The 15,122-nt window shown below is 51.2% G+C and overlaps 1 protein-coding gene across 1 annotated transcript in view; it reads right to left on the bottom strand.

The window, feature by feature from the left end:
• STK10 (serine/threonine kinase 10) overlaps window positions 1-15,122 on the bottom strand; it is a 111,552-nt gene that overhangs the window by 45,799 nt on the left and 50,631 nt on the right. The window contains exons 3-4 of the mRNA XM_081825807.1: window positions 11,698-11,746; window positions 6,789-6,988 (exon numbers count right to left, since the gene is read on the bottom strand). Of these exons, the coding sequence (XP_081681933.1) occupies window positions 6,789-6,988; window positions 11,698-11,746 (249 nt within the window). The remainder of the gene's footprint in view (window positions 1-6,788; window positions 6,989-11,697; window positions 11,747-15,122) is intronic.

Consider the following 15,122-nt stretch of genomic DNA (forward strand, 5'->3'; position numbering starts at 1 on the left):
ACTACAGAGGCCTTTATTTTCCAGCTCATCCCAGTCCACCCTCAGCCTCCTAGCCCCACTGTCTTCACTGACTCTCTCCCCTCTCCTACATAACCCTTTTTCTGGTATTTTCTCCCCCAACCTCAATCACACATTCACAACTTCGTTCTTGCTTCCTACAGGCTATGCCAGTCTATGGTGGACAATGTGTTTTTCAGGCCAGTACAAATCTTCTCACCTTCTGGAAAACCATCAATCCACCCCAACCACGCTGCTCCACGGAGAGGAGGAGGGGATAGGGTAGGCAATATTTCCATCTTGCTACATGATCCCGCCCTTCTCAGGGACTACCGCAAGCTGGGCCAATCAGAGAAGCCCTCCTTACTGGATCTCGTTGATTGGTCCAGAGCTCTGCACCCACGCCACGCTAAGCCAATCAGAGTCCTTCACTGGGATTACTGACTCCGAGACCTGAAATGGTGAGGTTCAGTTCGTCCTGCAGGAGGTGATACTGAGAAAATTAAAACTAGCCCGAGCCAGAAGCTTTGTGGAGGGGGCTGGTCTGAGAGCCTAACCAACATGCACAGAGAGACTGACCAGTCTCCGCAGCATCTGTGTTCCAGGGTCCAACCGCCCTGGACACCCAGCTGTATCTCTTCACCATCACAGTTCCGTATATCATATCTGCACATTTTCCTGTCTTAAATGCCTTAAATCACAGGAGACTGGTTCTTATCATTGGCGCCAAGAGTCTAAAATAGGGTTATGGTTAAGCACATGGGCTCTGAAGCCAGATGTGCTGGTTCTGAAGCCCAGATGTGCCTCTTACTGGCTGTATGATTTGGGGTTAACCTCTTAAAAAAAAAAAAAAATGCCAGATATCTCTCCTCTGTAAAATGTTATCAGTGGCCTTTGAGGACTAAATGAATTTCTACATATCAAACACTGGCTCAGTTCACCGTAGCCAGAGTGAAAGAACCAGGACACCAGCCTGCTGGCAACACCACACAGGCATCCTGGGGTGGGGGTCAAGGTGGAGGGTGAGAGGCAGGTAACTTGTTCCTGCCAGCCCCACTTGCCAGGCCTCCTGTGCATCAAGGGGCCTTTGGGAATTAGGAACCCTGCAGGAATCATAAAATGTTAAAGTAACGGCAATGCTGGAAGCTACTACTGATTTGAGCACCTACTATATGCCAGGCTCTGTGCTGGGCGTTTTGATTTTTAGGCCAGTCCAGACTAATGCTCGGAACCTGAGAGACCCCTCAAGTAAAATTCACCTCCCATTTTCAGAGAAGCACTGCTGGGGAGAGGAACACGGTTTCTTTGGAGAACAGGGAACATTCTCTCTCATAGCAGCTTCTCTGAGACATTCCTAGGCCCAACAAAGACAACTAACATTCGCCCACCAATCTGACAGACATCTACAGATGCTTTGCATGCACTCTCACTAACTTGTCACACCAATTCTGTGAGATATGACCTATTACCACACCCCTGAGTTTGAGAAGGTGAAGCTCCAAAGGGTTAAGTGACTTGCCCAAGGTCATCTAATGCAAAGTGGCAGATCTAGGACAAGAACACAGTTCTTCAGACTTCAAAGTCCACCCCCCACTTCATATCCCAACTGTCTCAGGGCAACAGACACTCTTCCTTGCTCTCTCTGTACCAATGAATTCCCACCAGTCATCAAGAATTGCTTCACATCCACTCAGAGCTAGAACTTGTGCTTTACTTGGCAACTATCAAATGAATCTCAGGGAGTCTGATATCCTTGGCAGAAGTAAATATTTAACACAAGAAGAAACAAAGTGCCTAGTAGCAGAGAGGGATGTAACACCGGGCCTCCCTGTGACTACACTGTACACTTCACCCTAGCGGCCACAGTAGCCCTATGAGGTGGGTCTTGTTATACCCATTGCACAGATGAAGAACTGAAGCTTGGATAGTTAAATATGTTTCTCCAGCTCAAAGTGGCAGAGCCAGGATTTGAACCAGGCTTGTCTGTGTCTAAAGCCCATGCTTTGCTCAGCTCACCCTGCTGCTTCTCATTCTATTTCCACTCCAGGGAGAAGCAAAGACGTTGTCTCCAACGAGGTGACCCTCTTAACTTGGGAGAAAGATCTGCTAAGCAATTCTCTTCTGAATCCCTGAGTTATGTAAGGACATGGGGCGGCGGGGGGGGTGCTCAGCGGCCCAAGACAGTCCCAAGACGCTAGGAAGAGGCAGACCAACTGCCACCCTTTCTCCCAGGCCTCCTCCACTGCTCTGCCAGGCTGCAGATTCCAGGCCCAAGGTGGAAGGGGGATTTTCCAAAACAGAACAACAGGCCTCAGCAGGCCTGCACCCCATGGCTCCCAGAGCTCAGCGAAATTGTGTAAATACTCACACTCAACTCTCCCTGAACTTTTTTCCTTTTTAATTGGCTTCCTGGTTTTCTCAACTGCATATGCCAAGTCATTTGGAAACCTGATGCACCCATCTGCTTCTAGCACCCACCCGCTGCTAGGCTCTGAGTGAGATTCTGAAGTCTGCTCAGCATGTCAGCACCCTCCAGATTTCGGGGGTGTGCAGGGGGGGATGGCAATGGGAAATGAGCACCCCCCAGGGACATCTCAGCCCGAAGCTGCTGGGGCCCTCTCTCCATCCCTGTCCCGCCAGGGCTTCCCTGCTTTGACTGGCTGCTCCTGACCTGGGTTTGCTGTGTTCTGCCTCCTCCAAGTGGTAAATTCTTGAAGGCTGAGCTGAAGGTTTCCCCTGAATCCCGCAGAGCATGAGAGACTCTCTTCTCTGGCCCCCACATACTCCCTGAGCCTAAAGGCGGAGGTACTCCCCAACCCGGCCCCTCCCTGGCCACCCACACTCTACCCCTGAATGAGCCTGTCCATGGGCAGCTGTGGAGTCGGGAAGACCTGAGTCCCAACCTTGCTACTACTTCTCAGTGTCCTCATCTGTGTTGGTATAGTCCCTCCCCTCCCCATCCCTGTCCAAAACCCCTGGAGTATCGGAGTGCTGGTTAAATGAGGTATCTAGAAAGTGCCTCCTCTAATGGCGGGCATCTAGTGGGTGCTTCATAACCCAATAAATGTGAGTTATTTTTATTATAAGTCCCCCCAAAATACCCTGCTGTTCCTCACCTCCATGCCCCTGCCCACTAGGCTCCCTCTTCCTGGACTGCCCTGCCCAATCTGGTTTACCTGGCAAATCTCTCTCTACCTTTCATAACTCAGCTCACACTATGCTCCCACAAAAGCCTCTTCTAAACCCAAACCTCCAGGCCCAGGTGGAAGAACAGATCACCCCTCTCCATACACTCCCTACCCCGGCACCAGCTCCCTCCCCAGCCCTGATGCTCCCACCTATCTCCCCACTGCCTGGGAACTCTGCAGGAGCGGGAGAAGGACTAGGGTCTCATTGCCCTCCTGGCCCAGCACAGGGCTTGGCACACAGCAGACACTGAAGGAAACAACAATAATTACAGCCGGCCTTTACAGAGAGCTGACAACACATGCCTCTTCTTGTACTAGCCTCCCAACCCTCTGACAGATGTTTTGTTATCATTCTCATTTTACAGATGAGGAAATGGAAAAGCAGCATGGTTAAGTAACTTTTCCAAGGTCACAGGCCTAGAGGCGGACTTGGGATTTGAACTCAGGACTCTGACTACAGAGTGCATGCTCTTAACCATTCCAGGTAAAAGAAGGAACAAGGAGGAAGAACAGCCACAGGGATGTGAGCTGAACCCCAGAAGGCACAGACCCTGCAAGTATCAGGGATGCTGGTCTTTGGGACATAGAACAGAATACGACCCTGCTCGTGCCTGATATGAGGAACTTCTTCATACTACTGGTTTCAAGACAGAACCAACCCTACCCTCCGGACAGCAGAGCATTTCTAACAAGCTCCCACGTAATGCCAATGCTGCCACCAACCGCCCTTTGGATAGTGAGGGTCGAAAGTAATGGTCAAAGTGGGGTCTCTCATCATCAGCTGCAAGTGGGAGCTTATTAGAAATGCAAGTTCTGGGGCGCCTGGGTGGCTCAGTCGTTAAGCGTCTGCCTTCTGCTCAGGTCATGATCTCAGGGTCCTGGGATCGAGCCCCGCATCACGTTCCCTGCTCTGCAGGAAGCCTGCTTCTCCCTCTCCCACTCCCCCTGCTTGTGTTCCCTCTCTCGCTGTGTCTCTCTCTGTCAAATAAATAAATAAAATCTTAAAAAAAAAAAAAAGAAAGAAAGAAAGAAATGCAAGTTCTGAGGCACCTGGGTGGCTCAGCTGGCTAAGCGTCCGACTCTTTATTTTGGCTCAGGTCATGATCTTGGGATCATGGGACTGGGCCTCACCAGCAGGCTCCATGCTCAGCACAGAGTCTGCTTGAGATTCTCTCTCTCATCTCCCTCTGCCCACCCCCTCCCCCCCACAGGTCCTGGCTCGTGCTCTCTAAATAAATAAATACATACATAAACACATACATACATAAATTTTTTTAAACGATTGTATTTATTTACTTGTCAGAGAGAAAGAGCACAAGCAGGTGGCACAGCAGACAGAGGGAGAAGCAGGCTCCCCACTGAGCAGGGAGCCCGATGCAGGACTTGATCCCAGAACCCTGGGATCATGAACTGAGCCGAAGGCAGACACTTAACCAACTGAGCCACCCAGGCATCCCAATAAATAAGATGTTAAAAGAAAAAAAGAAAGAAGTGCAGGTTCTGGGGTGCCTGGGGGGGCTCAGTCGGTTCAGCATCCAACACTTGGTTTCAGCTCAGGTCATGATCTCATTCTCATGGGTTGTGGGATGGAGCCCTGCATCCAGCTCCACCCTCAGCGGACAGTCTGCTTGAAGATTCTCTCCCTCTGCCCCTCCCCCCACATGTTCTTTCTCTCTCTCAAATATTAAATAAATCTTAAAAAAAGAAAAGAAAGAAGAGAAGAGAAGAGAAAAGAAAAGAAATGCAAGTTCTTGGGCCAGCCCAGACAGAAACCCTGGGGTTACACCCAGCAATCTGAGTGTTAGGAGCCCTCCAAAGGACTAAAATGCATTAAATCTGAGAACCTACCAGTCTTGCATACATTTTTTAAGGCCCAGCCCTACCCTAACTCATCAGCTCAAAGCACACACGGAAGTGAGTGCGGTGATGTGGGTCAGCCCTGAGAAGGGAGCCAGTGGCCCTGGGATCAGCCCTGGCTCTGTCCTTGCTTAGCTCTGTGACCCAGGGCAGGTCCCCACCCTGTCTCAGCCTCAGAGCCCTCAAAGCAAGGATGCTGGGAGCTGCCCTCCTGCGGCAGAAGATGTCCTTGACACTGTACCATTCTGTTCCAATCCCCATGCCTATCCCTGCAGTTCTCCATCACAAAGACTCAACACCGGTGTAGTTTCTTATCATAATTCTTGACAAATTCAAATGTTCCTTAAAGCCACAGAGGTTCCACTAGAGGAACGACAATAGTGACGCTCCTCTGTTGGAAGGACAGGGTTGAGGGGGGTGGGGCGCACGTGCAGATGAATGAATGATTTAGCTACCAGGAAGGAGTTACTAGAAAATAGAGTGGAATGCAGTCAAACTGGTAAACAAGAGAGTATCATCTCTCCTCCGTTAATACCACTCCCCAACACCTCTCTGTCTGTACATCCTTCTACCGGCAGAGACGCAGACCTGATCTGGGATGACGACCAGTGCCAACATCTAGATAATGAGATTGGAGGTACTTCCCGGCTTTCCCCTCTCAGCCTTCCTGTACTATGTGAATTTTGTATAAAGAACATGTATTATTTTTTCATCAAACAATAAAAACCATTACTTAAGAAACAGCATGATAAGCATATTATTTATCAATGCAGGAGGAAACGTGAGAAGAGTTAGAAGTGTCGTCACTAGAAACGGATGGAGAAGGAAGGTGGTGGGAGCAGAGGAGGCGTTTGTGTGTTATTTTGGCTAAAAAAAAAAAAAAGTATGAAAAACACAAAGAACTTCTGACACCTGCTACAACAGGGATGAACCTTGAGGACATGATGCTGAGTGAAACACACCAGACACCAGAGCACAATGACTACACTTACACGAGGTCCCGAGAGCGGTCAAAATCAGAGACAAAAAGCAGAATGGAGGTTACCAGGGGCTGGGGCTCGGGCCGGGGGTTAGTGTTTAATGGGGATGGTGTTTCAGTGAGGGATAATGGAAAGTTTCTGGAGATGGATGGTGGTGACGGTTGCCCGACAACATGAATGTACTTAATGCCCTGGAACTGTGCACTTCAAAGCTAGATGATAAATTTTACGTTATATGTACTTTACCACAATTTTTTTTAAAAAGGTCAAGGAGAGAAGAGACATGAAAACAAAAAAGGTGTGTTTTGATATATACGTCTGATATACTATTTTCTATCTGTGAATGGAGGCGGACTTGTCCCTCTGTCCTTCACGCTCACTCAAACTCTCTTGATTAGAAGCAGGAGCAAAAGGGCACAGACCAGCGCCTCCCACAGTGCACGCCGGCCTCATGGGCAGGACCACTGTGTGGCGAGGGGCTGTCCTGCGCTCTGCAGGACATCGAGCGTCCCTCGCCTTTACATACCAGATGCCAGGAGTCTCCCCTGCCCCTAGTTGTGACAACCAAAGATGGCTCTAGACATTGCCAAACATCCCTGGGGGACAATATCACCCTCAGTTGAGAACCAGTGGGTCAGACTGAGCCAGTGGTTACGGTCTGCGTTCTGTGGCCCCGGACAGGTAAGACACCCTTGGCCACCGTAAGAGTGAGGATCCCACACACACTCCCTCCTGCCCACAGAGGCCAGGCTGACAACCCTCAGGCAGACACTGTGGGGGTCTGCCTTCCCATCTTCCCCCACAGACACCCCTTACCCAGCCTGATGTCTCCCTCGAGGGTCATCAGTACGTTGCCAGCTTTCAGATCCCGGTGGATGATCTTCTTGCCGTGCAGAAAGTTGAGGGCTTCCAGCATCTGGCGGCAAACCACCTGAATCTGGGGCTCCGTGAGGCCTCTGTCTAGCTCTGCAAACAGAGCAGAACCACCGTCAAGTCAGCACACACTCACTGCATTCAATGTCAGGCTCGTGCCAGGTACAGGAAATACAAAGGCCCCCAACATCCCTAAGCACTTACCATGGACCAAGTTCACTTCCAAGCACTTTCCATGTTACCTATTTTGTCCTCATACTAGCACTATGGAGCAGGCACAGTTATTACCTCAGCTGACAGATGAAGCGGCCAAGGCTGAGAGAGGTCAGCCCACCTGCTCAAGGTCACACAGGCAGAAGCTCACAGATCTTAGATTCAAGCCAGCCAGTCTGCCTCAGAGCTCAGGTTCATAAACAAAACCCCTCCAAGAGGCCAAGACCCATTCTGCAAGCAGGCAGTGGGTGACATTCACTCCGTGTCAGCTCCACGCTTGCTGCAGGGACACGGAGAGGGGCGTGGGAACGGCGAGCCATGCTCAGGATAGAGTGGGATTTGGGTGGGGGCTGGGAGCGGGCAGGATGGGCAGCAAGCCCTTCTGCCTGGGAATTAGCAGGCTCCCCAGAAGGAAGGGCATTCAAGCTGTGTCTTGTAGGAAGAACAGGTGTTTGAGAGGCGAAAAGTGGGGCCAGGGCATTCCAAGTCATTCCAGGGCATTCTAGGGCAAGGAAGCAGCAGAAGCAGAGGCCTGGAGGCTGACACGGGCTGGTGTTGAAGCAACGTGTGCTGGTCGGGGAGACACACGCACGCTGGTCCATCCCAGTGTCTGCTTACAGATGGCGGGGCCCCTCTCTGAGCAGGTGGTGGGGGGAGCACAAAGAGGAGTTTTCCACACAGGGGGCACCGCATGTGCAAAGGACCCTTTTTGACTGAAGGGGAAGGATGAGGGGAAGGCGAATCGAGGTCAGAGGTCGGAAGGGCCTGATTGTGCAGGACCTCGCAGACCATCTATGAAGGCTACACTTGCTCTGAAACGCAATGGGCAGTCCAGGAGAGGCTCGAAGCAGGCAGAGACAATCTGACTTGTGCATTTAAGAAATTCTCCCTAGCAGGGTGAGTGAAGAGCCTGCAGGGGAGCAAAGAAGACAGGGAGCTCGGCCGGGGGCCGTCACGGTGGTCCAGCCAAGGCTTCGCAGAGGAAACATTCCCGACCCAAAGGCTGATTTCTCACGACAGAACGTGAGACGGAGAGGGAGGGAGGGAGGGCATGAGGAGATTCAAGGTCAACATCCTGTGCTCACTGACCCACTGGCCATCGTGACTGTTTAGTGCTTGTTGCCACCAAGCCCCCTGTGCTGAAGTGAGCCCCCACTGCCCTGCCTGTGGGGTCCTCGCCGCGGGGTCCTCAGGCGCAGGCTCCAGGGCCGGCTGGCCAGGGTGCCGCTGCCAGGGCTCCCTCTGACTAGGGCAGCACTCCCCCATCCGTCTCCCCCCGCCGCGCCGGGCCAGAAATCCTCAAGGATGGATCCCACAGGCTTGGGGAACATATACCAGACGGGGTGGAAGAGCCAGCAGCATTGCCCTGGGAAGCCTGGCCCCAGACCGACCACGGGTCCCTCTCTGGGGTCTCCAACCCCTACCGCTCCCTGTGGCCTCATCCTTCACTCTCGTGTCCCCCCAAACCACAGACAGACTCAGAGCCATTGAGGGGGGCATCAGGACCACCCAGACAGCCTGAACCGAGGCACTGCCCCGTATTAGCTACGTGCTTTCTTGAAGGTGCTCCATCTGTCTGTGCCTTCATCTCCTAATCCATAGAATGGGATGATGGTAAGTGATGCAGGCAGGGCTCCAGCCATAAATTCACTCCTGGCTGAGTTCACTCCTCAGCATGAAGGATAGTCAATAAAAGGTGATTATTGTTATGCTGGTCCTGAGATTGTGCTGGATTATCTGCAGCAATTTTTTTAAATGTCAAAATGTGACTTGCTCATATCTGATTTCTCGACATAAATGAAATCAGAATAAGCAAAGTGATGATGATGATGATGGTGATGGTGATGGTGGTGATCTCATGGTCACCATTTTCTGAGCCTTCACCAATGTACCTGGCATGGAGTTAGGGACTTGGATGCATTCTTTCATTTAATCTTCACAATAACCCAATAAGGTAGAGAGACCTTTTTTAAGCCCAATTTATTGCGATATAATTTATCGACAGTAAAATTCATTTTCGTTTAGATACACAATTCTACCAATTTGGACAAACATATATAGTCATGTAATCACCACCACGATTCAGATAGAGAATGTTTCCATCACTCCCCCAAATCTGTGTGTGATCAACATTTCACCCCCATCTCCAGCCCCTAAGCTATCATTACTTTGATTTCTGTCCCCATTGTCTTGCCTTCTCTAGAATGTCATATAATTGGAATCATACAGTATGATAAATTCTTGAGATTAATTTTTGATTACACAGCAATACATGAATATTTTATTCAAATTAAAAAAATCTGCAACACTGCAGATGAGTCCTACGTCTGTTTGAAACCGTAGCCAGTCCCACCCCACCCCCCTCCTCCGCAGGAGGGCTGAGAGCCAAGCGTTTAAGAGCTGGCAAAGCAAGGCCAACCGGATCAGAGCAAACACTGGGTGTTAACGAACTAGAGGGGCCATACAGTAAAATGCAGTGCATATTCCCCTCATCTCACAAAGAGGCCAGCCCAGCGCCCCACAGCTACCCCGCAGAGGAACCTAGAACAGACCTCAGGTCTCTTGGCCCCCACGTCCAGGCTCGCCACTCTATGTGACTCCACAGGGCGACGGGGAGATGCTAAGGGCAGAAAGTCCCTCTAAGCAGGGCAGGCATCTGCGGGAGAGTCCACCCCTCATCATGCAGCTGCAACCAGGGCCAGGTCTCACTTTGTCAGGTCTCCCCATCCCACCTTCTCTGCTCCCACCTTGACTTCTAGAATGCTGATGGCAATGTTCCTTTAACTGCTGCCACCAGCAGGGAGAAAACCACCTGGGGCTGGAGCAGTCAGGTCCACCAGGAGAACTGAGACAGGGAGTGAGTCTGCCTGCAGGCCGAGCCACAGCCTGGGGTCCTGCCCCAGTCATGAATGAGGTCAAGGACTTGCTATGTATAAATACCTCTTCCACCTCTGATATTCTCCCACAGGCCTCAGCGAGCTAAGCTCACACCTGGAGAGGCAGAAGCTGGTAGGTGGCTCCCACTCGCCCCTCCTTTTTTAGTATCTGAACACACGGCCACCCAGCAAGAAGACCACATTTCCCAGCCTCTCTTCCAGCTATGTGCTATTATGATCTGGCCAATGAGATGTAAATGGAAGTGTCATGTGGGGCTTCTATAACAGCTCCTTTAAAAAGTGGAAATGGGGTGTGTGTTTGTCAAGTCGTCCTACCCTCCCTTCTTCTATCCTGCTGTTTGGAATACAGATATGATTGCTGGAGCTCCTACAGCCACCTTCTCACTGTGAATAGAAAGCCAGCATGAGAATGGGAACAACACAGAGGAAAGTGGGACCAAGAGTTGGAGAAGGAAACCAAGGTCTTAGGAGAACATTAAATAAATAAATAAATAAATAAACAAACAAACAAACAAACAAACAAAAAAAAAAACCCTCCCAGATCAAGCTGTGCCTGAAGCCAGGAACCGTTGAACTTTTTAGTTATTTGTGCAAATAAATTCCCTCTCCCACATCTCCCACCCTTTTTTCCCACTAAACCAATTTAAACAGTCTTTGATCACCTTGTAACCTAGAGAATCTCAACTCACACAAGACCACCATTTTTATTTTGTTAAATTCTACCCAGAACAATGAAAATCTTCAAAGGTAGTCTCTGCTGAGAGAAGGAACACCCAAGGGCCATATCATAAGTACTCACATCCAGTCACCTACTGTCATTTCTCCATCTGAGCACCCTGTGGTAAGGGGCTCTCAAGAAAGGCCAGCATTTCCATAGCTCTGGAAAGGGCTGCCACAAACTCAAGAGATTCCTGAGATAAACTAAGGGGGGAAATACCTTCCTCACAATAAAAGAGTAGCTGGATGGTGCTACATTAAACTGAAAACCTCCCCTCTCCTGAGCCACCTCACAATCCTGGGCCTGCTTCTCAATATTCTGGGGCCCCAGGCCCCCAGCCTTTCCTCACTCACTGCCCACCAGACCGGCAAGACCCAGGCGCCCTTCTCAGTCCTGCTGTAGGACACTCAGCGAGCCCCTTAACCCCTCTGAAGTGTCAATCTGGTCAGGAATAAAACAGGAACACTCAGATCAGATACATCAAAGTACCTACCCCAATCTCTGGCATACAGTGACTAGTCACAAAATATTCACAAAAGTGATTTTTTTTTTTTTTTTTACTGTCCAAGCTTGTCTGGGGTATCAAAACCTGGTAACATCCCCATTAAGCTCTTACAAAATGGGTGTGGGGATCCCCACTTTTCAAAGAACCTCCCTCAGGTGTCTCATTTTCACCTCCTAAGGGTGGTGTGGGGTGGGGCAAAGGAGCCATCACACCCATCTTATGGCCACCGAGGCTTGAGGGGGTGAGTGACCGGCTCAAGGACGCATGGCTTTTTGAAGAAGTGTTGGTTTCTAATGAGTGCCTGCATTCTCTCCAAGAACCCAGCCCCTGCTTCCAAAAGGGGACAGAGCGAAAAGGTACTCCAACAGGCCATGTGACTTGCTGGGGCGGGGGGAGTGAAGGGCACCAGTCCTAGCCTAGGGCCCTAGAGCCCACCCCAGCCCACTACATCGGATCAAGAAAGACTCACCCAGCATGATGGCGTCCACAGCTCCCCCAGGACAGAACTCGATCATGATCTGCAGAAAACACAAGGCAAAGTAACAGTGAGCAGGGGTGCATGGCCCAGGACCCGGCCCCAGTCCTGGCAGGATCAGCCCGCACCCAATGCCCTGGCTCCCCGGCCTCTCCTCCTCCTGCCCCGGGGCCTGTCCAGTCTGCACTACCCTAATCGGAGCCCAACCCTCACAGGAGGCTCTAAAATCCAGAAGGGTTGCTGGGCATTTTGCAGCGGAAAAAAGAAAGTTGCCACGGAAACCCACAGCTGCCACGGACACCTCTGCCCCCAGGCCTGCACCTTCCCTGCTCCTCTGCCTGCCCCCCTCCTGGGCCCCCACTTGCCAACTGCCCCTTCCTAAGCTTCCCAGCCAGCAGTCCCAGCAGCCCCTCTGCCCGCATACAAGCCGGCCACGCCCTCGCCGAATCCCAGCACCCATCTCTTGCCTCTCTCCATCTTCTAGAGGCCAGGGCCCTCGCTGGCGTGGAACACCAGAACATCGGCGCCTTGAAGACCAGCTCAGGTGTAGAAACCCAGAAAGGGGATGGGGCTGACCAAGGCCACAGATGATTTAGTGGCAGGTCCTGCACTAGAAAGGTTTCCTAACTCCCCAGGTCATTCATTTACACATGCATTCATTCATTCATCACACACCCAGTAGGTAGCGGGGCCCCGGAGAACAACCAGACCCAGGCCCTCAAGGGGCTCCCAGCCCAGCACAGGGGCCAGAGAAGGACAAGAAGACTGCGAAGTGCCATTGGTGCTGACCCAGGCCCTCCCTCTCTGGCTCTCTCCCATCCTCGCTCTTTTTCTGGGTTCCTGGCACGCGTGCAAAGATGCTGTATTTTCCTGAAATTACAGAAGCAAGTAGGTGGGGACGGGGCAGAGCCTCACAGACTGTAGCAGACGTTCCTGAAATCTCCTCCCGGCTCCCAGCACCCGGCCCTGCTTGTGGCAAAGTCCCTCCAGCTCAGCTTGGCAGAGGCAGGCACCAGGCCGTGGGGCCCATCATTCTCGCAATGGAAAAGAAAACTGCTGCCATGACCCCCTGGGCCAGAGCTGCTCTCCAGCCAGAGGAGGGAGGAGAGGCCTCAGTGTTTCCATGAGTCTCCAGCTTGTGGTGGACCTTCCAGAGACTTCCCGGCAATGTACATATAAGGATGCAGTGATGCAGGGCTGGACCCAGGTCCCCGGCCCACTGTTCACTAGCTATGGCCTTGGGACACTAGAGGTACTAGATACCGGGGATAGCAACACAGTGCTGGCCCTCTGGCAGACAGGCCTGCACCACGCCGAGGGGAGGCTCCATGGCAGGGGACAGAGCCACGTACGGGGACACCACCAGCTCGCACACCACCTCCTGCCAGGGAGGATGTGGCCTCTGAGGCTCCTAGGGTCACTCCAGTCGTGCCTGACCAGTACTCCCCCAGGACTTCCAACACTACGGCGACCCTGGATAAAAGCCATCAGAGATGAATTAATGTCCTACAACCCAGAACAGTGAGATGAGGTACTTCTTTCTCCGCCTCATTCATTCATTCACTGCTTCATTTAACCAACCACCAACCAACCAGACATGTTCCCAGCAGTCAGGGAACAGAGGTGACCCAGACACAGGCACTGACCTCTTGCAAGACAGCATCTCATTCTGCCTTTTAATAATTCTCAGGTCCCCAGAAGGGCAAAAAGCATCCCATTAACTACTAGAAAAGCCCAGCCCCAGCCATGAGAGGCAATGTGGAAAAGAAGCAAACTGTCATTATGCAAAACCACTTCCTACCTGAGCAGCCTGTAAGATGGGGGGATACACACCCAAACCCCACCAGAATGACAGGTCATCCAAGCCTTGCTGGGCGACAGGCATCCAGCTGGGGCTCAGTCAGTACAAGCTGTTACTAGGACTCCTTCCTTGAGCTCAAAGGTCTGGGATTTTTCTGTTCTTGTGTTAGTTTTGGACACTCCATGAAAGGTATCCTCTCTCCTCTCACCCAGAAAAATGCAAACAGGAACAAGTGTTTGCATGCAATTCTACTGAATTCTCACATACCCTGAAGTCCCCCCAAACCCAGGTCAGGAGCCTCCGCTCTGCTTCTCCAGCCCTTACTATGTGTGGCCTTGGGTAATGACCACCTCTCTGTAAAATGGGAGAATACTAGGGACCACCCAGAGTTACTGTAAGGACTGGATGAGGTGGTGTTTACAAAACAACAGGCCCTACTGCCACCCACACAGCGAACACAGGGCAGGCTCAGGCACTTCCCCCTTCTCAAACAGCCTGTGGTTGAAAAGGACTTGAATTTGGGGCGCCTGGGTGGCTCAGTTGTTAAGCGTCTGCCTTCGGCTCAGGTCATGATCCCAGGGTCCTGGGATCGAGCCCCACATCGGGCTCCCTGCTCCACGGAGAGCCTGCTTCTCCCTCTCCCACTCCCCCTCTGCTTGTGTTCCCTCTCTCGCTGTGTCTCTGTCAAATAAATAAAATATTTAAAAAAAAAAAAAAGAAAGAAAGAAAAGGACTTGAATTCAAGTCCTGGTACTGCCACTTAATTGGCTATGTTAATTTGAGTAAGTCACTGAAACGCCCCAAGCCTCAATTTCATCTGCAAAATGGCACTAATCACCTCTACCTCCAACGTCAAGGCAGTTAAATGAGATTCTCAACATGAAAGTGCAATAACCAAGCCACACCAATTAACGTGCTCCTGTTGGATCTCTCGCAAACAAAACCACCAGCCAGTGTCACACTCAGACCATGTTATTCAGGCTTCCCACAAATCTCTGCCTTCCTAGAACTACAGTTCATCAACATGCCTGCTGTTATCATCAAGACTCAGTGCGAGCTGTGGCCAGATCCAGGCAGTTCCTGCATTTGTCAGTGAAGTTGTCCCTTACACAATACCCTTACACAAGGTCTCTATGACCACCCTCTCCAGAGTTCAGCACTAGGAAAGCTTGAGCATCCTGCCAATCTGGTTCGCTTCCCCTTCTGCAATTCAAGATCTCCATGACCCCATGCACTTCCCTTTTGTAATTTTTTAACATTTACTGATTGATTGATTGATTGATTGATTGACTGATTGCTTTGGCTGCTGGGAAGCTCTGAGCTTATCTTTGGTTTTATTCCCAGGAATACATGTACCAACTTTTGGCTCCACGCCAGGATTAAACCCACAATATTTCACAACTTTCATATGGACCCCAATAAAGTGTTTTTTAAAAGATGACCATCCGGGGCACCTGGGTGGCTCAGATGGTTAAGCATCTGCCTTCAGCTCGGGTCATGATCCCAGGGTCCTGGGATCGAGCCCCATGTCCGGTTCCTGGCTCAGCGGGGAGCCTGCTTCTCCCTCTGCCTCTCCCCCGTGCTTGTGCTCTCTCTCTCTGTATCTCTGTGTCTCGAA

This window comes from Leptonychotes weddellii, chromosome 7 (genome assembly GCF_054177405.1).
Source record: "Leptonychotes weddellii isolate Sample4059 chromosome 7, ASM5417740v2, whole genome shotgun sequence".
NCBI lineage: Eukaryota > Metazoa > Chordata > Mammalia > Carnivora > Phocidae > Leptonychotes > Leptonychotes weddellii.